Source organism: Ictalurus furcatus, chromosome 10 (genome assembly GCF_023375685.1).
Source record: "Ictalurus furcatus strain D&B chromosome 10, Billie_1.0, whole genome shotgun sequence".
In the NCBI taxonomy this organism is placed as follows: Eukaryota; Metazoa; Chordata; class Actinopteri; order Siluriformes; family Ictaluridae; genus Ictalurus; species Ictalurus furcatus.
Genome location: NC_071264.1, coordinates 5723724 through 5750102, shown reverse-complemented (window position 1 = coordinate 5750102; position 26379 = coordinate 5723724). Strand labels below are relative to the sequence as shown.

The 26379-nt window shown below is 40.3% G+C and overlaps 1 protein-coding gene across 3 annotated transcripts; it reads left to right on the top strand.

Annotated features, from left to right (window-relative positions):
• Nucleotides 1-1341: 1341 nt before the first annotated feature.
• Nucleotides 1342-19947, top strand: plppr3b (phospholipid phosphatase related 3b). 3 transcript variants are annotated; one of them, XM_053635418.1, is made up of 8 exons: nucleotides 1342-2200; nucleotides 10504-10607; nucleotides 11854-12039; nucleotides 13325-13454; nucleotides 15034-15229; nucleotides 15422-15479; nucleotides 15918-16091; nucleotides 16531-19947. In XM_053635418.1, the coding sequence occupies exons 2-8, from the start codon at nucleotides 10527-10529 to the stop codon at nucleotides 17782-17784; spliced, it is 2079 nt and encodes a 692-aa protein (XP_053491393.1). In that variant the 5' UTR covers nucleotides 1342-2200; nucleotides 10504-10526; the 3' UTR covers nucleotides 17785-19947. The 3 variants fall into 3 exon arrangements, with proteins under 3 accessions (XP_053491393.1, XP_053491391.1, XP_053491394.1); XM_053635416.1 differs by lacking the exon at nucleotides 1342-2200 and adding an exon at nucleotides 3055-3286; XM_053635419.1 differs by lacking the exon at nucleotides 1342-2200 and adding an exon at nucleotides 7609-8264.
• The last annotated feature ends 6432 nt before the right edge of the window (nucleotides 19948-26379 follow it).

Genomic DNA, 26379 nt, shown 5'->3' with positions numbered 1-26379 from the left:
GAGTGATGAGCAGTGTTGAGTAGTGTTGAAGAGTGATGAGCAGTGATGAGCAGTGTTGAAGAGTGATGAGCAGTGTTGAGCAGTGTTGAAGAGTGATGAGCAGTGATGAGCAGTGTTTAGCAGTGATGAGCAGTGATGAGCAGTGTTGAAGAGTGATGAGCAGTGTTGAGTAGTGTTGAAGAGTGATGAGCAGTGATGAGCAGTGTTGAAGAGTGATGAGCAGTGTTGAGTAGTGTTGAAGAGTGATGAGCAGTGATGAGCAGTGTTGAAGAGTGATGAGCAGTGTTGAGTAGTGTTGAAGAGTGATGAGCAGTGATGAGCAGTGTTTAGCAGTGATGAGCAGTGTTGAGTAGTGTTGAGTAGTGTTGAAGAGTGATGAGCAGTGATGAGCAGTGTTGAAGAGTGATGAGCAGTGATGAGCAGTGATGGAGTGTTGAGCAGTGTTTAGCAGTGATGAGCAGTGTTGAGTAGTGTTGAAGAGTGATGAGCAGTGTTGAAGAGTGATGAGCAGTGTTGAAGAGTGATGAGCAGTGATGAGCAGTGTTGAGCAGTGTTGAAGAGTGATGAGCAGTGTTGAAGAGTGATGAGCAGTGATGAGCAGTGTTGAGCAGTGATGAGCAGTGATGAGCAGTGATGAGCAGTGTTTAGCAGTGATGAGCAGTGATGAGCAGTGTTGAAGAGTGATGAGCAGTGATGAGCAGTGTTGAAGAGTGATGAGCAGTGTTGAGTAGTGTTGAAGAGTGATGAGCAGTGATGAGCAGTGTTTAGCAGTGATGAGCAGTGTTGAGTAGTGTTGAGTAGTGTTGAAGAGTGATGAGCAGTGATGAGCAGTGTTGAAGAGTGATGAGCAGTGATGAGCAGTGATGGAGTGTTGAGCAGTGTTTAGCAGTGATGAGCAGTGTTGAGTAGTGTTGAAGAGTGATGAGCAGTGTTGAAGAGTGATGAGCAGTGTTGAAGAGTGATGAGCAGTGATGAGCAGTGTTGAGCAGTGTTGAAGAGTGATGAGCAGTGTTGAAGAGTGATGAGCAGTGATGAGCAGTGTTGAGCAGTGATGAGCAGTGATGAGCAGTGATGAGCAGTGTTTAGCAGTGATGAGCAGTGATGAGCAGTGTTTAGCAGTGATGAGCAGTGTTTAGCAGTGATGAGCAGTGTTGAAGAGTGATGAGCAGTGTTGAGTAGTGTTGAAGAGTGTTGAGTAGTGATGAGCAGTGTTGAGCAGTGTTGAAGAGTGATGAGCAGTGATGAGCAGTGTTTAGCAGTGATGAGCAGTGTTGAGTAGTGTTGAAGAGTGATGAGCAGTGATGAGCAGTGATGAGCAGTGTTTAGCAGTGATGAGCAGTGTTGAGCAGTGTTGAAGAGTGATGAGCAGTGATGAGCAGTGTTTAGCAGTGATGAGCAGTGATGAGCAGTGTTGAAGAGTGATGAGCAGTGATGAGCAGTGATGGAGTGTTGAGCAGTGTTGAGTAGTGATGAGGCTCCTCCTTCCTCCGCGCTTGACTTTTAACTCTTTGTATCAATGCGCGCTGCGACCCGCAGCCTTCTGAGTTTTTATTATCATTATAATTTGTTTTGTTTTTATTTAACCTCCATTTTAGATAGACAGCAGAATGATCCGCGCGTACATTATGTACCCTAATAAACCCTAATAACCAAGTCTAAATGAATCCAAATGAATGAACAGTGTAAGAGTTAATCCAGCACTGAACATGTCAATTCGGCGTCGTGAGTGCTTCTGTAGAGGGAGGGAGGGATGGAGGGATGGAGGCTGTGCGTTTTTTCGTTTCTTTCTTTCCCCCTTTTCTTTTTTTTCCTTTTTTTTTTTTTTTTTTTTTAATCACACCACACACGCTTCATTGCTCCGTCCATATGACACACACGTATTTCCGGTGCTTATACGTTTGGGGAAACACTGTTAAGAGTGTTAGACTTTCATGATGGGGAACTAACTACAGCTATTAAGAGTAATAATAATAATAATAATAATAATAATAATAATAATAATAATATCATTTCCGTCGGCTCTAGAACCCGCAGTGTTGCACTGCATGTGCGTGTGGAAACGTGAGCAGAAAGACGAATACATTACAACCCACTGTAGCAGGAACAGCCTCTTGATGTAAAGAATTAGTGGGGGAAATACACCACCAGTACCAGCACCAGCACCAGTACCAGCACCACCGAGGAGCTTTGGGTTTATCTGGTGAGTAATAATGTATTCTTGCCTGTGTTCCTTATTACAGTGTTGTCGCAGTGATACAATTCTAGTTTCAACATCTCTGGCTTGAAAGCATGCTTATTTTTCATGAACCAATGCTCACAAGCGTTCATTACTCCTTAGTGGTGCCATTAGTGCACATTGCAGTGTACACCCAGCTCTGTAAGGTGTGTGTCATCATTATAAAGTGCCACCAGTCAGTGTGTTATTGATCAACTGCACATCAAAGTGTCCATGCAGTGGAATGCAGATTTCCTCATCATCTCTTCTTGCACTGGATCTGATCAAATCTTGCGATCATGTTCAGGGCTTCATATTCCTCCACTGTCAAATCTTGTCTGCTTGTCTATCTACTCCCAAGGAGTCATGTGTATTATAGAGTATGAGCGTGTTAGATGAGTCGTGTATATATATATGTATATGTATATGTATAATGTATATATAACTCAGCATTATTTACCTGTTTATGAATAAACGTCAAATGCTTACATGTGCCGGATCTTTCTGGAGAAAGATCACTGATTTGGAAGACGGCATTTGCACACTTGTTTTAAGCCTCGGTTGAAGAGTGCAATCCCCGTGTAGGCATACAGTTAAATTGCTCTGTATTGGAAGCCCTTGAGTGACCACAGAGATCAGTCTGTTTAACGAGGAGTCCGATGCCTAACACCGTCATACACACTCAGACTGACTTGGAGAGCTCTCAGGACTGCTTCACAGGCTGGAAGGAACGTGTGTTTTTTTTAAGATAAAGACAGCTTGTCTTCATGAAAAACAAGTCCTCGGTTTGGTCCAGCTGAAATGCACGAGGATTGACGTGAAAGTTGGGTACATGGGGACTTTCACTGGGTGATAGCTGGGCATTGAGCTCCCGACACTCAAGGAATTTGAATCAAATATGATTTATTTATTTTTTAAAATCCGCATTAGTGCTGCAGTTGTGGGTAACATTTCAGCAGGAGGTCCGACGCTAAAGCTAGAAGATTCCAGGAAACGCGAGGAAAGATTTTAAATCGTAATGAAACGGTTACGTTCGACATCAGCAGGAGAAGATGGTGATGAAGAACGAGGGTAAGAGGAAAACCGAACAGAATATGCTGCGCTCATGCAAATCAAAGACTGACCAAAATGACCAAGCCATACTAGACCAGAACTGAAAACGAGAGAAAGAAACATAGAGCGAAAATGAAAAGAACAGAGGACACTGGTGGATAAATGAAAACATTTGAAATATAGATCCAGGAGAGAGGGGGGTACTATGGTTTATAGTGGGTAGCACGTTTGATCTTAGCTCTGTTGATGTGAGGGGGAAATGAGATTAACACAGCAGAAATGATGAAGTGAAGAGTGCAATATACACGTAGATCGAAAACAAGCCCCGTGGCTTTCCATCAAGGCATGTAGAGAACAGTTGATCCCACTCTATTTGAGAACTTCTGCGTGGTTAATAAAAGAAAACCTGACTCCAACATCATGGAAATATTTCATCTTTGGAATTAGTAAAGATAATAAACAAGTGTAGACTGAAACTAGATCTGATTGCTGTGTACCAATCCGATTTTTTTGGGGGGTGGACAAACAGATGATTATATCACAGGAACAAAATATAAAAGTGTTTAATAAAATTGATTTGTTTTAAGTTATTTTGTTCTCAGTAGGAATCAGTTCAATTCAATTTCTAATAACCGATCTAAAACCTAACTGTTTAAAACTCAAACATTTCTATTTACCTTCACTATATATGTCATTTGTATTGAGGCACCAGTTGAAGCGATTTGACAAGATACAGAACTCATTTTTTTTTTTACATACAGGGTTTAAACAGCGGGGCGCACGGTGGCTTAGTGGTTAGCACGTTCGCCTCACACCTCCAGGGTCCGGGGTTTGATTCTCGCCGGGGCCCTGTGTGTGCACGGAGTTTGCATGTTCACCCCGTGCTGTGGGGGTTTCCTCCAGGTACTCCAGTTTCCTCCCCCAGTCCAAAGACATGCATGGTAGGCTGATTGGCGTGTCTAAAGTGTCCATAGTGTATGTGTGAGTGTGTATGTGATTGTGCCCTGTGATGGACTGGCACCCTGTCCAGGGTGTACCCCGGCTCGTGCCCAATGCTCCCTGGGATAGTCTCCAGGTTCCCCCGCGACCCTGAAGAAGGAGTAAGCGGTAGAAGATGGATGGATGGTCTAAACAGCAGTTGATGTTTAATTTTGATGTCTCCGGTACCACTAATTATTATGTTATGAGATTGCACAGGCCATAAATCGTTTAACTTGAGCCCATGGCTTTAAATGTAGTGGGAACTTCACACTTAATTTGTGGCCTACAGTTAATTATTCGGTGGTGGTGGTGGTGATTGTGGCAAGAGGGGGAGGGGGGGGGCGGTATTGGGAGTCTATTAACTTTGAGAATTTGAATAATGTAATGCGGGTTCATGGTATATCCACATTACCACGGTAGTGAATCCAGCATGTCTCCAGTTTGATTTAAGATATCAGTAACATTTAATATTTTCAGTTATTGACATGATCTCGCTGGTAGATGGCGCTGCGGCGTGCACAGACAGCTGCAGAGCACACGCATGCATGAGATTACAGAATGAGAACTGTTTCTTATGGACACGTGCCTTTGTTTTGGTTTTGTTCTCTTCCTGTTCAGGCATTGGTTGATGTTCGAGGGTGTGTCGTTATTGGTCCCAGCTGTCTAAGTTCAAGCGTGATTATGTTTGTTATTTAAAGCCTTCGTGTTGCTGTGCACTTCGCGCAGTATTAACCGAACGATTGAATGTACTGGTGAATACGTTAAGTATGCTAAGCCGTTGTGTTTTCATGTCCTGTTCTTGTTCCTTGCCTCGAATCTAGTTTCACGTTTAAACCTCGATATCTCTTCCAGTCTAGACCGCGTTTCATGTTGATGGACTTCAGTTTGAGAATAAAGACTTTGATCTGCGCTTGCTTCCGTTTATAGTCTCATTCCGTGACAGTTATCTCCATGTTTATGCTGCATTAGACTGAAGGTCATAACTTATCATTCCTGACCTCAGACCAGAAAATACCCCCAAAGAAAACACCCTCTCAACTTCCTACTCAGGATCTCAGGATGGTCTAAACATAAACACAACTCTGGAATTCCTGTGTTACCCCCTTAAAATCAACGATATCTAGCCTATTCAGATATTAGTCTTTTTGTAGATGATGAAAATGAATTTACAGGTTGCAGATTGTACAGTCCAGAAGCTTAGGCAATTACATGATTGTATGAAGAAAAATCCGGGGATTAACTGCAATGTAGTTTCCACAGAAACCGGACAAAAGTCCTTCATCAGCTGTGCAAGGAAAATGCTTCTGAAGCTCTAAGAGGTGCAATCAATTGGTATTCATAATGCTTGATGATTATAGCAATTACAACATCAAGCAATTCAAATATCCACTGGCTTCACGTCCTAAAGCTTCAAATGCACTTTGTGTGCACAAGGACTTTTGAGCAAAACAGCTTGTTTGTCTGGAAACTCTGTGTAACTTTCCGCATTTTTTACATCTTGCATAAGGAAAACGGAGGCACGGTGGTGTAATGGGTAGCATTGCTGTCTCACAGCTCCAGGATCACCTGATCCTCACATTCCAATCTGTGTGGAGTTTCACATGTTCTCCCTTTGTCTGGTTGGGTTTCCTCCTGCTGTCCAAAAACATGCCAGTAGGTGGATGCTAAATTGCCCCTTGGTGTAAATGTGGTGCCGTGCAATGGACTGGGCGAATTCTTCCTGAAACTGGAGACTCCTTCCAAAAATGGAAACTTTTTTCACTTTCCAGAAACCATATCATAGTCTACACCCATTGTGAGAGCCATGCCGTTATAGAAAATCTATCAACACCTTCTGACCAATCAGATTTGAGAATTCGTAGCTGTGGTATAAACAGCTATAACAATTGGATCGAGCTGATTATGATCACATTAACCACAATATAAAAAAAAGAATAAATGTCCCAGTTACTCAATGGACTTAAGTAGTAAGAAAAAAAGTAACGTAAATGATTTAGTCGGCATGAGACAAGTCCATTTCTGTATTTCTGTATTTATCTAGGATGGAAAAAGAGCTAGGATCTGGTATTTTCTCGCGTCGAGTGCGAAAGGATAACGGTAAAAAGACACTTTCGTACCCAACTTTGATCTCTCATCTGTGCTGTAATTGTAGTTATTATGATAAGTGGAAAGAAATTGCAACGCTTGCTTTTCAATGTTAACCCAGACATTCTTAGAGGAATACGATGTTTTGATGATCACAGTCAGGGTGATGGATCCAGTAGCAATATTTACATTAGAAACATGGGTTAGTCTCGGCTGACAATACCAACTAGAGGAGGATAAAATAATGCTGCGCTAGATTGCTTTTTACACCCGCAATGACTACAGCAAGTAAGGGAACATATACAATGGTGAGATTAACAATGATTGCACATTCCTACATATAAAATTAGTTCCGTTCATCGTCATTGTTTAATGCGATGTAGACTTTGTGCAGAATTATTGTGTGTGTGTGTGTGTGTATATATATATATATATATATATATATATATATATATATATATATATATATGAAATATAATAATTTCTTAAAAGGAATGATGTACGTATTAGAGTGGACCATAAAGAACATCCTGTCTGACTGTGCAGGAATACATGACACAAAAGTAGACTGCATAAACACAGCATCTGCAAGGTCTCCATCATTGTGCATGACTTTTCCCAGCCCTTTTTCACAGCAACACCCACAGCAGTGAATGCTGCTCGATTCTGTATCAGCTTCATTCCCTACACAGATTCAACACCCTGCTGCCCTCCAACATCCAAATGAACTGATTTAAACATTTCCATAAAACATTTCCCACCCACACTACTACTAGTCCCATTGCTTTAACACGAGCAGTGACATTTCTGTACATTAACATTAGATATCACACATCGGAACAGACGTTTCATTACACACCCATCAGTGTTAAGCCTGAGTAAAATATTCGCACATTGTATTGCTAACATTGCACTTCATTTGATTATCACCCTGAATCATCGTTTGTTTATTTTAACCCCATCAATAGGCTATTGGATATAATACAAACAACGCTTGTAATACTAATGATATGGTGAGCATACTGTAGATCATTCCAGAATGAACAAGCTAAGCTGCGAGAGTGAGTGAGTTGTGAATGCACATGACTAAGCATATAGGATAAGAAAATATATATATATATATATATATATATATATATATATATATATTTTAATCCATCGATTGTTAAGGATAGGGATAATAAGGAGCTCCTGTAATTATGTCATGGACTACAAGGGGTCCGCGGTCCCCTGATTGAGAAACACCATTCTGGAACGCACAACACACAACGACTGTGCTGTTATACAAAGATAATACATGCCTTGTACATGAAGTGGATTATTTTCATATATCTTCACAGTCTGAGGTGTGTTATTCCACATATTCCACAATGATTTGCCAATGATTACAATGTACTTGGTGGTTAAGGCTCTGGGTTACTGATCGGAAGGTCGGGGGTTCAAACCCCAGCACTGCCAAGCTGCCACTTTTGGGCCCTTGAGCAAGGCCCTTAACCCTCTCTGCTCCAGGGCCCCTGTATCATGGCTGACCCCAACTTCCTAACATGCTGGGGTATGCGAAGAAAACAATTTCACTGTGTATATGTGACCAATAAAGACTCATTATTATTATATTGCTTGAGCCATAGGCATGAGGCTACAGGGTGAGTTCTGTAGGTAATCGCAGCTGTGTCGATATCGGTATAACCGCACGATTGCGAATTCTATAAACAAGAAATGAATATAGCGTAAGCGACATTTTGGACACGTTGCGGCCAGACAAACGTTCTGTTTATGTTTTTGCTGGTGGAAATAGATCCCGAAGAAGCTACACTCACATTATAGACTGTCGGCTAGCTCCCTATAGGAACGGTTCCGCACTAGGAAGTGGAACTTTACACGGCGAACGCAGACGAGCGGAGTGATGCGCACAGTGAAACGTCCCAGTCAGGTTATAAGAAATATAGCCACTCTTGGAACACCACTCGTCCAATCAAATTAATGGACCAGAACTAAGTGTTGTATAATAAGATTCAATGATAATTGACATGTTAATTGCTGTTCTCACTGACATTATAGCACCCGTAGCACGCTCTCTCACTCTCTCTCTCTCTCTCCCGCTATTAAAAACACAGCTTGTCATTTTAAGCGTAAACTCCTCTGTCCTGAAGACTTTCCCGCGTAACTGCTACAAACTGCGGACACCTGGACTCCTTCAAAAACCTTAAATAAATATCTCCTGAGAAAAAAAATTTCACCACATCAACAATTTTTGTTGTTAAAAAAAAAATAAATTATATATATATTTCTTATTAGTTCCTGTGTATGAGCTGTTACTATAGAAACAATCATGTATTAAAATGAGCACATTAATATGAAATAAATATAAACCTGGCGTTAATGTTACAGCTGGAACCACTGTCCGAGTCATGTCGTTTATACAAAAAGTAACGCACACCTTCTGACCAATCAGATTCGTGAATTCAACCTTACCATGGTATAAATGCTGCTATTCTGCCTGTATTCTGAAGTTTTTACATAGACAGATGTGCTGCTATTTAGGACAAGACTTTTCATTTGGAATCGTATCACCTAGCTCATCCACACAACGCTCCTGCATACATGATATTCAGTGTGTACTCGGTCGTGCCTGTCCAGTGCAGTTGTTGTTTTGTAATGTCCTGTGTAATTATTGTATTGTTCAGCTTACACTATTGTGTTTTTCAGAGCAACATAGTCCTTTTTTTTGTGCTTCGTTAGTGTTGTGTGTGCCATGGTAATGGGGACACGGCAGTTCTTTCCACTATGTGTATACTAATGGAATGATGTAGTGATTTATAGACTTGACTATAAATGTAAAACGCAACACTCCAGGAATTTATTGGAAAGAGGAAAAACAATGCGAGGGGCTAGATATACCAGTTTAGAAAATGTCGGAAAGGTAAAATTAGTTTCACTATGAATTCTAACTATAATATGTGCATTAGAAATCTATATACTGTCTGTATATTTATTTGGCTTGTCATATATTTATATATATTTGTTACTTTTATTACTACACTGTAAAACCGGACAGTTCATTTAACTCAAAAAAATGACCTAATTTTTAACTAATTACCTCAGAATTTTTAAGTTTTAAGCCAAATACACTTAAATATAACAAAAAATTAACTCAGACTTGTTCTAGTTAAGTGTGTTTGGCTTAAAGAAATTGATTTATCAACTTAAAAATTCTGAGGTAATTAGTTTCCTCAACTGCGATGGATTGGCACCCTGTCCAGGGTGTACCCTGCCGTGTACCCGATGCTCCCTGGGATAGACTCCAGGTTCCCCCGTGACCCTGAAAAGGAAAAGCGGTATAGAAGATGGATGGATGGATGGATGGATGGAGTTTTACAGTGTACTACTGCTTTTTGTACTATGCTAATTCAGTACATGTCTTTAGAGATGAAGCAGGGAAAGCCTTAGCCCTTACCCATTTCTCATTTCTATAGAAACAGTGGCTTAAGATACATGTGTGATCTAAATTGGGATGTGCAGTGTGTCTTTTTGGAAAAGCTGTAACGAGCTACATAATGGAAGCACAGAAGACGTTCATTTATATCCAGGCTGCAAACTAAACACCCAGAAGCTTTTTTTTTTTTTTATAGCTATATGATTATCACATTATCATGTGAACCGCAATCTAAAAAAAGAATATTGATTGATGGTCTCATTTGGGCATCACTGGTCCTCAGTCCTGGACTTAGTGTACCATCCATGCACATTTTGGCGTTTTCCTTCCTCCCAACTTACTCAATTCAACCTAATTTAGACTCGACAATTAGCAGATTAGCAGAGTCGACACCAAGAATGCGCTTCACAGCACAAACACGCGGACAGATTCGCTTCTCACCGTAATTTAAAGAATCTGTGGCAGAGAATGAATTTATCTCTGTTCCGTGATTGCACAAAGGACAGATCTACTGCTTCCATTCGCATCATATTTTCACATTACAGGGAGGAGGATTATTTAGGTTGGAAACAATCTGTTCTGTTTGTAAGAGATTATTACCGCACCGGGTCGCCTTTTGAAGTGGAGAAGAACTGAATTCGTTTGAAGGATTTCGTTTGCTGCGAGTCTCTGTAAGATGACTGTCATGGGAACCAGCTTGATGAATATGAACCCTCAAATCATTCTTTTTCTTCAGGTCAACGTTTGAGAGAATCCATAATGATGCCTGCACGAGAAACCACCAAGAAGAAACCCCCCAAAGACAGCTTAACGTTATTACCCTGCTTCTATTTTGTAGAGGTGAGCGCTGCTATCGAATATCACTGGTGTGTGCTGTTTAACCATACAGTCATGTCCATAATTATTGGCACCTTTTCATGAAAATAAGCACCAAAGATCATATAATCTTTGCTTGTATTTCCTCATTTGAAGGTCACTTTGGATAAAAGCAAAACAGACTGAACGTTACGTTCTCGTATGAACCTAGTTTTCTAAATAATAATCCCCCCCCCCCCCCCCCCCCCCAAAAAAAATATATATATGTGGCAAAATTTTTGAAACTTCTAAGGAATACATCAAATGAATGCATAGATCTCATTCTTGAAAAATAAAGTCTATATTACTTTTAAATTGCGCTCAGGTTTCAGAAATATCAAAGAGCTTTCAGTACAAAAGAGGCAGGTGGTTGTTGCTGCGCCATCTGGGATAAAGTACACAAAATCAGGACCAAAATAGTTTTAAAAGAAAAAATTACTAAATCATTAAAAAATGATAAAAAGAACACTTGAATATTCGCTTTGATCGTGTTTGTTTTGAAAAAGGATGGCATTGTGAATTCTGCGAAGTACTGGGGTATTTTAGACCAAAACTGATTGCCTCTGCCTCAGAGTTGGCCATAGATCCTTTTCAACAAGATGATGATCCTAGTACGTCCGAGTCAGCACAGAAATGGTTACGGGAACACAAATAAATATTTTCCCAACTCAGTCTTTGGATTGGAACGTTACTGAAAACCCGTGGTCTGAATTCAAAGACGGTTATATTCTTACGTCCACGTACACAAGCCAAATCATATAAGGATTCTTTATAAAATATAAAAAGCTTGAAGTGTTCTGCATGGAGTTGTGCCCACAATCTTGATGTCTCTAAACGTATAGATATCACAGGAAGACGCTCAGTCCTGTTCAACTCACCCGTGGAAGCGTCCCCAAATATTGATTTTAAGATTGCTGATCATTTTTGTAGGGGGAAAAAAAAAAAACGGCATTCCATGACACAACTACACAGAACCCCTGTTTGTTATTTACGCACGAGCTATTCGTTTCATAATCATTTCCATTTTTGCTCATTTTCATGAGGGATGCCAGTAATTGTAGTGCACAGTGGTTTGGTTCGGTTTTTCAGTAGGCACTACATGACAAAGCCGTGCATTGGGAAACAATGCGTCTAGAGCATCATAGACACTGATGCGGCTTTGGCTTTAACACAGCGTAATAGTTTCTTGCTTGGTAGTGGATTAGTAATTCCACGGTCATGTGACTCGCAGCTGCCCATCGTGGCTTCCTCTATGGTCTCGCTGTACTTCCTGGAGTTGACGGATGTGCTGCAGCCAGCGCAGGTGGGTTTTCGCTGCCACGATCGCTCACTCAGCATGCCCTACGTGGAGAGCGGAGAGGAACTTATCCCCCTGCTTATGCTGCTGAGTCTCGCCTTCGCTGGCCCTGCTGCTTCTGTGAGTGCACTCGACTGTTATAAATACCATTAAAATGACCGAGAGTAACTTTTGCAGTATGAGCAGCATCTTGAAGTCTAGATCTTCCACCATTTATTAGTTCTTAATGTTCCTCTTTGGACAAGTGGCAAAACATCGCATGTTTACTGGCATTGATTTCGGCTTTTTAAAATGTCCTGATTGACACTTGTTCTTATGACAAGTTGTTTTCAGCAAATTTTCAGTAACCAGACGTTCCGTGATGGTTCTTCGGATCGTTAAGTGTTGTTAGATTCCTAAAGGGGGTTCTGATCAAGAAATATTCCGTCGTAGGTTTCTACATAGAACCCAAAGAGGGAAAGAGGGAGAAAATAAATAGGTTATTTTGTGTATTCGATTCAGTTGATCAGTGTCATATGAGCGGGAAAAATCCTGAAAAGTGCTTCAAAACATTGTGTTGAAACTTAAACCTGCTTTTTAGGTGTGAGAAAGATCTACAGTGAGTCTGCTTTTTTTTTCCTTATTCAAATATTTTATTATATTTTATTATGTAATATATTATTCAAATTCTTATTCAGTGTTTGGAAAGCATGTTTAGATACCTATTGGAGTCCAGAAAGGCCATGCGTTATTTCTTCTTCTTCTTCTTCTTCTTCTTCTTTTCTCTTTCTTTCTACCAAAAGTTGTATTTTCGAGATCGCGACTTATTTTTCTTGTGATCTCTAGATAACAAATGTTGTCTTTTTTTTTGAGATAACAAAAACTTCTTATTTTTCTGTCAAAATTCAGTATATTATTTATCCAGGCCTATGTTTATCAGTGTTAGACCATACAATAGTGAACACTATGGTGATTCTGAATGGGTGATCAGTTTCATTGCCAGTCAGTTTGAGGGACCGGGATGCCTCCATGGTTATACAGATAGATAGATGTACGTTATTGATCCCAAAGAGGAAATTTGTGGAAAATATAGTCGAACACCATATAGTCACCTGAGGATCAAATCCACAACCCTGGGGCTATAAGGCTGTAACTCTACCACTGTACCAGCCATTTTCTGTTAATAGGCTCCCAGATGTACAGGATATATGACCAATAATAAGTTTTCGAGAAAACAACAACTTTTTGTTATTGTGAGAAAAAAGAGTGCATGGCCTTTCTGGACTTCTGTGGATACCACACTGTCTTGGTTTGCTCTCTTTATTGTCAGTCAGTTATCTTCTATGTTATAATGAAAATATTGTTAAGCTATAAATGAAAGCATTCCGTCTGAGGGATTGTCTGACGTTGTGTTCTGTCTGTCTAGATTATGATTGGAGAGGGTATTGTATATTGCATGCAGTCCAGACTCAAGATAGGGCCTGGGAATGAGGGAAGCATCAATGCTGGTGGATGCAATTTCAACTCCTTCCTCCGCCGAACTGTGCGTTTTGTTGGTAAGTGACCAAAGTTCTCATACGCTAAAAGAATGACTAATAGATAAGTCAATCAGTTGTCTGGTGAAGAACTCCTTCAGTAATGACCGTACAGGCGTAGGTCTTCTGAAAAAGTACTTCCTTATCTCGTTCATAATGTACTTTATATCCTAAAACCCTTTGCGGTTTAGTTTTTTACAACTGAAATGAATCCAAAAATGGCTAGCTAGCTATCTTAGCAAAATATTGTTTAGAGCTCAGATGCTTGCTAGGTTTAAATAGCTAGCTAGCTAGCTAGCTCATGTTAATTCATACAGGTTTCTTGCTAGCTAGCAAAGATGCCTCTTACACACCTGAGGATTAGCTGTAGGCTGTAGCAGCACTTCAATATATATATAACACAACATGCAATCACTACAGAACATTGAAGTGACATCTTATGGTTAATAAAGAGCTTTCATACAATAACCTCCAAAGATGTTAGCTAGCTAGCTAAGTAGTTTAGCTCCCTCAGCTAGCTAATGGCTTACCTGTACTTGTTTCCGCAGGTTGGATATTGAGCTATGAAATGCCGATGTTGTCGTGGAATCTTCTTCAGCAAAAATAAAATCTTCTGTGTCTCGAGGAATCGATGGCAAATAGAAATGAGACTTTTATTACAAAAGCCACGTCGGTTTGCAAATATTTTATAGCCCTATTTTAAATCTATCTATCTGTTTTGATAAGAGTACGAAGGAGGTCTTTTTGCAAAGTAACTCCCAGACATGCTCTTGAGTCATTGGTGCATCCTCCCCGAGACAGGTGGCCTTATCAGTCCGTGCATATCCTGTATTTTTCTAACTTCCCACTCGTAAAGCTTGGCGATAATAGTAGATACATGCTAAGGAATGACAGATAACAAGTTTACAAGCTAGGAAGAAAACGATACAAACTGCGAATGAGGAATGTTTACTCAGCGATTCCTTTACAAGCTGGAGTTACATCAGCTCGTCCCGGTTTCTTTGATTAATATTCATCAATACTCTCTTATATCTTATACATTGATTATACATGATTAAAACATTCCATATATTATCACAACATAATCATGTGTTTAATATGTTTAAATGCCGGTTTAGCTTTAAGTCACTCTCTTCACGGTTGAAATCAATTTCAAAGTCAATTTCAAGCCTTTGATGGAGTAAAACGTTTCTTATCACTCGGATTATTTTAACTTCTGATTGGACCTGATGGATGACATGATAAACATATTTAAATCATAGTTTGATCAAAGAAATTCTTCTATAATATCTCCAAGGGTTTTGGCAGGCATAATTTGTAGATCATTATAACTAGAAGTTTCCCAATTTAAGAGATAAATGGGATAAGAATGCGCATCTGTCTGCACTGTCTCAGCCATTTTTGAGACATGTAGACGTAAAAAAAAATTTTTAAAAAAGACCCTTACAATGCACCAAGTACTGTAACTAGAGTACATGCAGTTCATTACTTTGCACCCCTGCGTACATATTATTGTATGCTAATTAGAACGAGGCGAAAAAGTGCGTAAGATTTCGAATTTGTCTCAGAAGTGTTCTATTCTTCATTCTGGCTTTTGCAGGTGTTCACGTGTTTGGTCTTTGTGCCACGGCACTGGTCACTGACGTCATCCAAATTGCCACTGGCTACCACACACCCTTCTTTCTGACTGTATGCAAGCCCAATTACACCTTCCCTGGAGTCTCCTGTGACAAAAATCCCTACATCACTAAAGACATCTGCTCTGGCCATGACCAGCATGCCATTCTCTCTGCCAGGTAATCCCACAATCCCATGTGTCAGAGGATCAAATATAATAATGAACTACTACTGATAAAAAAAAGCCTCCAGTCGAAGGGGATTTTGAATTAGTTTTATTTTTGCACTTTGTGTATTTATCTCTTTTTCCTTACCCCAAGTGCTTTCCATGGTTTTGCCTTACTCTAGACATTTGCTTTCCTTTGTGGCAGGAAAACCTTTCCTTCCCAGCATGCAACTCTTTCTTCCTTTGCTGCTGTTTATATTTCAGTAAGTCTCTCCCTCTTGGTGTGGATGTGTGTCTGTTGGGTGACAAGAGCAAAGCAAACAATATGTACCACTAAGCAAATCCTAGTTAATCCCTCTCTTGATGTGGCAAGATAAACCGTGTTAGCAAAGATTAAAACTGTAGTGGGGTTTTTTTTAAAAAAATGAATAGGAACAAGCTCAAAGAAGCAAATATATTTACACACACTTTGCTCAGCTTTTCTATTGCATGTATTCAAATAAGGGAAGTATTATTTATTTTATTACTTACTTATTGCATCATCTTGCAAGGTATCTGGCAGATTGTGTAGAAATATACCAGTCACATCCCATTTTCAGCCACCAGCCTGCCACTGTATAAATATCACAAATTACCAGGCTGGTGGATAGGAATTTGTGCAAGTGGGTATGGACCATCTGCTGTGCTGTCTGTTCCTCTAGATGTACTTCAACTCCACTATCTCAGACAGCACCAAGCTGCTGAAACCTGTGCTGGTGTTCGCCTTCGCCATCGCAGCTGCCCTGACAGGTCTTACTCAGATCACACAGTATCGCAGCCACCCCATTGACGTCTACGTGGGCTTTTGCATTGGCGCTGGCATCGCTGTGTACCTGGTGAGGCTATGCTTCCTATCTTAGTGCAGCGCATATCTCCATCTTCCAAGGCATATCTAAGATTGGCGAGAGTCCTCAGGGGTCTTTCATGTCAGTCATGCCTTGCCTTGATCTCTTCCCTCGGTTCAGAAATAGATTGCACGATGTAAAAAATATTCTCGTCGGTGAGAATCAGGGTCCCTTCATATCTACCGAGATATTTGAGTGTTTTCCATGGACATTTTTATTTTAATGCCTTTATCAAGTCTGCAAAACCAAAATTTGAGACCGGCCGGTCAATATTATTCCAACTGTATACACTGTTATGTTAGAATATTTTAGATCAATGAAAAACGCAGTCAATCAAGAATGTGCAGTCGGTTAATTACAAAAAATGGATCTATTGTGCGTATATATAATCAGTAAGTGGTTCACATAAGCCTTCTCTGGTTTGTCCCAGGCGTTCTATGCTGTTTCTAACTTCAAACCAGCGCAGGAAGTCATTCCTGTTCCTGCTCCACCCCCTCCGAAGGATGCCCTGCGAGCTCTTGCCCAGAGAGGCCACGACTCGGTTTACAATAAAGGCCATGCCTCTGAGAGTAACGAAGAGATCACGTCACCGTCTTCCTTGGACGGCTTGAACCGCCCCATCCAGCGGGAGAAGGCATCATTGGGCAGCCTGAAACGGGCCAGTGTAGATGTAGAGCTCCTTGCACCCCGCAGCCCTATGGGTAAGGAGACTATGGTGACATTCAGCAACACTTTACCACGAGCTACAGCTGCAGGCCCTGAGGAGCCTGCAAGGCGGCTGGTAACGGTGCCTGTGCCTGTGGACCCAATGCGCTCACACCAGCTAGTCTCTGAATGGAAGCAGAAGTCCTTGGAGATGCGCAGTGCAAGCCTACAGAGCGAAGACGGCAGTAAAGAGGACTCAGACCTAGGTGAGGACACCACTGAGGAAGAGAGTGCGCCATCCACATTATACAGTGCCACCGTACCACATCCTGCCAAGCCGGCTAATGCACCAACTGGAGTAAGGGTAGTGATGCCCCCCAAGCCGCCAGTCCCTCCTCCAGTGTCTCCGAAGAGTGCGAGCACCCGTGCTAAATGGCTGTCCATCACAGAGAAGAGTGGGGCCAATATTCCAGGTGCGCTCAGGGCAACGAACCAACCTCGCATCATGCAAGTCATCGCCATGTCCAAGCAGCAGGGTCTGCTGACCAGCACACCCAAATCCTCTGAGACGTCATCCTCCTCTGCCACCTCCTCTATCACAGGCACTGAGTCACCCCCCTATCGCCCACCATCTGAGCGCGACAGCAGCTCTGGGATCATCACAGTGGATGCCCATGCCATCCACCACCCTGTAGTCCACATGGTCTCCAACCCTGCCAATCCCTGGGAGTGGAGGGGAACTTCCAATGGGAACATGACCGAGTCATATGAACTCAACGACTTGAACCGCGAAGGGTCTAGAGGATATCGTCAGGTCAAGAACAGCTCGCCGTGCTCTTCGACCGGTGAGGCTGACGTAGATTCCCATAAGCCTCTTCAGCCCCCTCAACCTCCCCAGCTCCCCAAGCTTGATCAAAACATGGAGGGACGCAGTCTGCGTTGCAAAACCCCTCTTGTGCTTATTGATCGGGAGAACCCTCAGAGCCACCAGGAGAACTTCTACAAAAAGCTGCAAGGTGGAAGACGGTTCAAAGAGTGACAAGGTACAACATCCAGGAGCACAAACGATGCAGGTTGGACACGTATCACTATGCATCACTCAGACTCTCATTCTCATTTTGTGCATCTTTTCGTTTTGATGACTTTGCTCACTAGTGAGGGGAAATACCTGAATGGTTCAATGAGAAACATATCCAGAAAATGTCGCTTCAGCCAATACAACGAGCACAATATTTTTGTCCGTCTCTCTCTAGACTGGAAACGCAACGAAACCTAACGAAGAACATCTACGCCTAGATACTTTATTTACCAAAATCCTCAGATTTCAACTACGAACAAAAGTCTGTTTGCAAGGTTGCTCTTTTTGTATTGTGGCCTTTTATCTGTTGGTACTTGATTTTAAGCACATTTGTCTGTGCCTATGATGTCAAGTGGATTTCATCTATTTATGTCTTTTAATGTGGTACTATCTTAGAATATATTGCCTTGGGGTTAATAATACTCTAAGATAAACAATTTAATAGAGTTTATATCGATCAACTTTCTCCTCTTGAAGGAGAGAGCTCGAGTTCTTTTGCTTAAAGAAACGATGCACTGAAAAATGCTTGGCTTGTAGTAGTTCTTACCACTACTGCTTTTAGCACTTTTCAGTGTAGTACAGTAATGGGGGAATGTAGCTATTTTGACACGTGGAGCTTACAGGCTCGTGTGCTCGGAGGATCCTGACTGTAATTCATGCACAACTTATGCATTTTATAAACACTTAAATTTCAGAGGCTGTCATTTCTGGCTATAGAAACCTGTTGGTAAAATTACTGGAAGTCATTTTATTGAACAGTAAGTTCCATGTCATAATGGTCTACATTTCCCTGCAAAAGTCTTCTTGAAAAAGTTGAATTTTATTGCTCTTTTAAATAAAGGAATGCATTATTCTGAGCACTTAAAAATAAAGCACAGGGAAGTGCCTCAAGTGGCATATAGTTATAGTTATAGATTCTAGTATTGAAAATGTGTTCATAAGTAAAGGGGTTTGTTTAAGACATTTCCTGTCTGCATATTTTGCTTATATTTTTCTCTGGCATTGAAAAGCCTGTGGCGTGTGCTCGCTTGCCGGTGGACTACTGCATGTTATGTTAGTGGTTTCAGTATCAGTTGGAAGTTCAGCCTTGTCGCAGTGATGATGAATTCAGTTTGATCAGTGATTGTCTATGTATCATGTGGCAAACGAAGCCCACTGAAAGTACGACGTGCAGACGTGAAGATATCAAATAATATCATTTTCAGATTGCCATAATATTTTGCCAGACCTTTTCAGCACAGTTGGAAAACTATGATAGCATGATAATGTATTAAAATTATATGTATTCAAAGATATATTTTATTGTTCTTAATAACATTTATGTAATAAGAAATAATTCATAACATTTTTCTGGGTTTTTTTTTTTTTTTGGGGTCACTGCTGACCGAGTTCCTAATGGAGAGGTTAATCACAGTGTATTAACGTACAGGTGTAAACAGAGACGGGCTCCTGGGCGGTGCGATGGGTAACAGCACTCGGGAGTTCACCATCTGTGGTTCGGGTTCCAAGAGAGTATAACTGGAGCAGAGTTTTGGGTGGAAATGGTGCAAAACAAACCAACAAAATCCAGTACAAACATACAGAGTGACATTCTCTATTTGAATCATCCATGACAGTCAGATTGTATACAGAGCTCCAAACGGATTCAAGGAACAAAAAAGGAAAATCAATAACAAACAAATTTTACTAGGAATCAGGGCTGCAACTAACAATTATCTCCATAATCGATTAGTTGGCCAATTATTTTTTTCGATTGGTCGATTAATCGCATGGGGGCGGGGCGAACTTTCAGGTTAGTAAAAAACTAATGTGTTCCATTTGAGACGATATTACCTTCTAAAATTCATACGCTAGCCCAGTGGTTCTCAACCTTTTGTGAGCTCTGGACCCCTCGCATATTTCGAACAATCCACAAGGACCTCCTCACGCCACAACGATTGTAGGCTACATATTAAACAGTCATTTCTATACATGTTGCTTTATTTTATTAAAAGTTAACATTAATGATATTAACATTAAAACATTCAAATCAAAACATTTCAAGAGTTTATTTTTGTACATTTTATTGTCGGTGTGACATTTAATTTGACTCTCTGAATTATCCTTTGTTTATTTTATCCATCAACATGCGACACTTGAACTTCTCTACCACTCATAGGTTTTTGCACATTATCATTTCATTTGTAAATCAATTTAAAATAAATCCATCAGTGAACGATCGTCAGCTCAGCCAACGTGATATTTGCGAATAACCAAATTGATTAATTTTAAAACATCTCATTTGAATATATTTTGATACATTTATATATAATATTATTTAAACATTTTAAAAACTTTTCCACGGACCCCCTGCAATTACACCACTGACCACTAGGGGTCCGCGGACCACCGGTTGCACTAGACGGTGGAGTACGCAGTGCATAGTGTAAGTGTATAGAACGTCATTTGGGACACAACTTTAGTATTTACTCTCCGAAAGCGTGTTTTCGGAACCGAAGTAACGTAATGAGTTAATGTACTGCATGCAGACCAACTAATCGATCATTCGATTTTCATAATCGATTATTATTGATTTTATCGATTAGTTGTTGCAGCTCTACTAGGAACCAAAGCTAAATTGAAAGGCGATACTTCATCAATAGATTTGTTTCTACCATGGGTATACCTATAAACATTCATCCAAGCATTCATATGAATATGTCCTTAACACAAGCAAACTATCACATATCACAACTTCGGAAAACCTAGTGCTTAATTAAACTGCGTATATAATAACACACGCCATGATTTTTTTCTCTTTTTTTTTTTTTTTTTTGTCATGCCCTTAATAGATTAGGAACAATAATAGACATAGTACATTTTTATGTTCTCACCATTTCTGAGCACTGGTATTGAAAATGGTGGTATGTTGTATAGCCAATTATCAGCACAAACCTTCTCTGATGATTCATCAAATGTACCAGGTTATTCATGATGTTGTGGTGATGATTGTACATTGCTTAAAAAATATGAAAGGGCATATCGTAAAATCAATAACGGTATGGTGTGATGCTGTTACCAAACCGAATTTCATTATTTTCCTATAATAACACACCCTTAAGTGTTTTTTTTATTACACTTGTTTATTTCTCAAAGAATGACACCTATTTTTGATTCTCATATTTATCATATACCTTCCTGTTTATTGATTTAAAGCTAGTAATATCTCATCTAAATATAGAAATAAATGGGTATTATAACTAAACAGGTCGATAATTAGAGCTAAGGAGATGGAAAGGTCATGAAGCACCCCTGACACTTATTCCTGGTCCTTATAGGTTAAGGGTTAAAGGGTTCAATCATTTTAGCAGTGTTTCACCTAAAGTAGCAAATACACTCACCATCCACGTTAACATCCACATCGAACCTTGAAGTGGATGCGCTACAACAGCAGAAGACCACATCAGCTTTCTCTCTTGTCAGCCAAGAACAGGAATCTGAGATTACAGTGGGCAGAAGCTCATTGAAACTGGACAGGTGAAGAATGGAAATACGTGGCCAATCTTCAGCTGCCTATAGTGTTAGTGCGCCTGTAGGCTCGTGTTTTTATCTGACTGGAGTATAACGTAATGTTGACTTCTGCTGTTATAGCCCAACCACCTCAAGTTTCCATGTGTTGTGCATTCTGAGATGCTTTTCTGCTCAACATGGATGTACAGAATGATTATTTGAGTTACCAGTCTGGCCATTGTCCTCTGATCTCTCTCATCAACCAGGCATTTCTGTCAGTGTGTGAAATTCCCAGTTGATCAGCCGTTTCTGAAAAACTCAAACCAGCCCATCTGGTACCAACCAGTCACTGAGATCACATTTGTTCCCCCATTCTGATGTTTGATGTGAATAATAACTGAAGCTCTTGACCTGTAACTGCACGATATTATACACTGCGCTGCTGCCACATGATTGGCTGATTGTATAATTGCATGAGCAGGTGTTCCTATTAAAGTAGCCAGTAAGTGTATGTGGGATGCAGTTTTAGATATAGAACTTTTGAACATACTGTATATGTCCTAGTATGAGCTATGTCATCAAATATACAGAATTTTATAGTCTATTAATATTCATAGCAAAGCATGACATTTAAGCATAAGTGCTGTTTGTATTCTGTCCTCGTATAGCACTATAGCTTTATGGGTGCTGAATGTGGACGGGGGATTCGGTGCAGTTTACGCACATTCCGAGCTCAATGAGTGACTGCACTGTGCTCTTTCAGCAGATATGAAGACTCGGTTAGGTACTGGGCATCGTTACGAAGCCCACCTGAACTCCCTCCTACATTTGTGAGACTGTTGTTCTTTACATCCTTCACACTTTACAAACGCCCCCTCGATACTCCACAGTCAGTCCATAATGTACTTTTCCTTTATTTATTTGATTCCTTCCAGGCAAACGGGGCTCTAGCTGTTGCCATGGCATCCGGGTGCTGAACAGTATGAAGCGATTTATCATTTTAATAAGAAGAATGTGAGGGACAGGCTGAGCAGGGGCTTTAAAATCACACTCAGAGAGACAGGCAACACATGCCACCGTACTAAGGCGTGTATTTAGACGAGGCTACAGTAAAACGCCTACACTAACTTCCTGAACACGCACTAATCTGTTCTGTGAATATTTCATAAGGCTGGGAATTTTGTGTGATCACAAGAGATATCAGCATGAAAGTAATTTTTTTTTTTTTAGGTACATTTTTAGGTACTTTCATTAAAATCCCTACATTTCATATGATCCTGAATGCGCCTTTACCGGCTGATTTGAATCAGTACATGTCTAACAGTCTTTTTCATTTTGATTGCAGAATTAATAAGCTGATTCTGCAGATTTCAGTTCAACCTCAGTGCTGAGACATTGAAAGCCAATCAGATCGAATGTAGGTTATGATGGATGTGACTGCATCGACCAGCCTGAATTCCCTCTTTAGGGCAAAGCAGAATGGAAGGAGCATGTTGGCGATGACATTTTCACTCTCTTCTCATTCCCAATTCACTCAGTCTGATTAAATTTTAAAAAGCTTTAATTAAGGGTCCTTTGATTTCCTGGCTACCTCTCTGTCTCTCTCTCATCATCTCGAATGTCGAGCATTTTAAAAGCTTTTTGCATTTATGAAGTGGTAATTAAGGTAAGTAATATAATGATAATGTGTAAAAAAAAAAAAAAAAAAAGTGGTTACATCTGAAAGTTGTCTTCCATCCGTCCATCTTCCATACCGCTTATCCTACAACCCCTGGCAAAAAGGATGGAATCACCACACTGATGCTCGGACGGGTTTTTTTTTTTACTTTTTTTCCGTAGCAAATAAACAAAGTTAATGGCATATTTATTTCCAGCTTAAGTAGAGGAAAAAATTATGGAATCACTCAATGTTGAGGAAAAACTTATGGAATCATCATCATCAACAACAACAACAACAACAACAAAATCACAATTAGTACTTTGTTGCTCCTTCTTAGGCTTTTATGACGGCCTGAATTCTTTTCCACATTAAAATATAGTTATTTCCACCAAAATGTTCATTGAATTGATCTGCCTTTCCTGAAGAAAAGCTTTAACACTCTTTGCTCTATGGCAAGATGCATTATCGTCCTGAAAAATGACTTCATGACATCACCAAACCTATTTTCTATTGATGGAATAAGAAATGTATCCAAAATTTCAGTGTACATTTCAGTGTACATTTGTGCATTGACTGTTGCGGTCTCCTTTACCTGGTCCTTTACCTGACGTGCAACGCCATATCATAAATGAGTGGGGAAAATTGATTGTTTTCTATCCTTCTATCCGTTTATACCCTTCCCATTTTGTTTATACCTGCACCAAATTGTAGACACAGCTGGCTGGGAACGACCGACATGTTTTGCCACACTTCGTGATGGATTTCCTTCTTGAAGGAGTTTTATAATCCTTTCCATTGTTTCAACTGACGACTCACGTGTTGGGGCTAGGTTTCCTTTCGAAAAGTCCAAGGTTAAGGTCCGTAAGCACTCTCTTTTAACTCCGGAATAATTTGAATTTTTAGACTTGTGCTGGTATTTGTTTTAGGTGATTCCATCATTTTTTTTCCCTCTACTTGATCTGGAAAAAAAAAAAAAACAACCTCATTCATTAAAATCATTTAATTATAATTTGTTCGGGTCATCCTGCAATTCTTTTCGAATGTCTGCTGGCGTTCTCTCTTACTGTTGTGCATCCAGAGATAGTCGTTATTGAATAAACAACTAACAAACAAAAGGCAGGAAAAGAACCCAGTACTAGGAAAGAAACTAAAACTAAAGACTAGACCAAGGTAAGACAAGGCAAGGCTAGGCTAGGCTAGGCTCATCAACACAAAAGCTACTCACAGTGCAAACACAACATATTGCACAGCAATCAAGGAGGGAAATTTAAATAGGGGAACACAAAACAGGTGTGCACAAACACAGAAGGGAGTGAAGTATAGTATTCATAGCAACAACTCAATTCAATTCGATTTGTATAGCGCTTTTAACAATGTCTCAAAGCAGCGTTACAGAAATATATAAACACCGGATACAGATTTTAAGTGTGTGAATTTATCCCTATTGAGCGAGCCGGTGGAGACGGGGGCGAGGAAAAACTCCTTAAGATGATGTGAGGAAGAAACCTTGAGAGGAACCAGACTCAGAAGGGAACCCGTCCTCATCTGGGTAACGACGGTGTTCCCTAATAGCAGTGGGCTCTTTCAGCAGGATAATGCGTCTTGTCACACTGACACATGACAAAGAGTTCAAAGTGTTGACTCGGCCTCCAAATTCCTCAGATCTGAATCCGATCGAGCGTCTGTAGAATGTGCCGGACAAACAAGTCCGATCCACGGGGGCCGCACCTCGCAACTTACAGGACTTAAAGGATCCGCTGCTAACGTCTTGTTGCCAGATCCCACAGCACACCTTCAGAGGTCTTCTGGAGTCCATTATTCGACAGTCAGAGCTGTTTTGGCAGCACAATATGAGGCAGGTGGTTTTAATGTTATGGCTGTCTGGTGTATATGTATATAGCATCTCAAGTCAAGTAAAGTGGCTTTTATTGTCATTTCAACCATATACAGCTGGTATGGTACACACTGAAACGAAACCACGTTCCTCCAGGACCACGGTGCTACACAAAACAACACACTAACCACATGAGATGACAGAGAACTAAATAAGATCTACTCCTTTTTCCCCCTATCAATTTATACTATATATGTTTACACTTATGATTATATTATATTTGTTCATATTTATAAGTCAAAAGACGTTATGTGTAAATCTGTCACGAGCGTGTTTGCATGAACTGGCTTGCTGTCCTGATAATATAACTGCCAAAGGTTATAGCAGGATGGACTTGGCAGCTTGGGTTCAATAAAAATGCCTCAGTCTGAGTGGGCAGCACATTGTGTGCCTCTGGCTGCATTACAGATCCAGTAAAAGAATCACCATGGAATAATCCAGCATTTTGTTATGTGTGTGTCACGCTGACTCCAGGCAGATGCCTACTGGAAGCACAAGGGCAAATATTCTATTTAGCATTATGGTAATTTCCCAAATTTGAACGGAGGGCTGTACGTATCAAAAAGAGTGCTATGGTCCCCATAGAGTATAGATGATATGTGCTGGAGCAAAGATTAATTAAACACAACACAAATGTCTCTCTACATCCTACTGTACGTGGGATTATTTTCACAATACTTTACGGATGAGGACATATTCTTGTAACGTAACCTTAGACGTGATTCATTCGGCCTGACACACTAAGATGCCCATTTGTGATGTTATCCAGAGCTGGACCACAAGGCCACGCCCCTTTTTCTCTGCCTCTTTGTGTCTCGATGAGTGAGAGAGTCCCCTGAGAGAGAGAGAGAGAGAGAGAGAGAGAGAGAGCTGGCAACGTTCCAGCATTCTGCACCACCACCAACATTCCCACTGATCAGAGCAAATGGAGAAAAACATGTTCAGTCACCATGGCAACTGGCAGGCAGGCGCAGAATTGTGTGTGTTTGCTGTGTGCATGCGATCTGTTAAAAGAATCTCTGCAGAGGAAACCGGTTAAAGGAGGATGGGAGAGTGTGAGAGCATTGCTGCTAGACAGGGAGAGCATTATATGGAGCCTACAGCGGGGGATCTCAAACCCGTTGCTGCCAAGAACCCTTTCTAGCTGAAATAAATCTACGGGCGTATGTGTGATTTATGAAAATAATCCACATAGTAAAACAATACATGTATTAGTCAATAGTGTATCAGCATATGTATATATTTAAACCATCAGGCGTTGTTTTTTTAAAATTATTTTTTATTTTTTTAAATAAACCCAAACCGATTAGACTGTATTCAAAATTGTAATATTATATTATATTATATTATATTATATTATATTATATTATATTATATTATATTAACAACACTCTTTCTAATTTTATTGGAATTGCAGTTAGATTCAAGTTGATATTATGAAATTCAAGTGACCACATAATTATTTTTTATAACTAAGCTATAACAAATACATAGGTTATAAAACCTATAACCA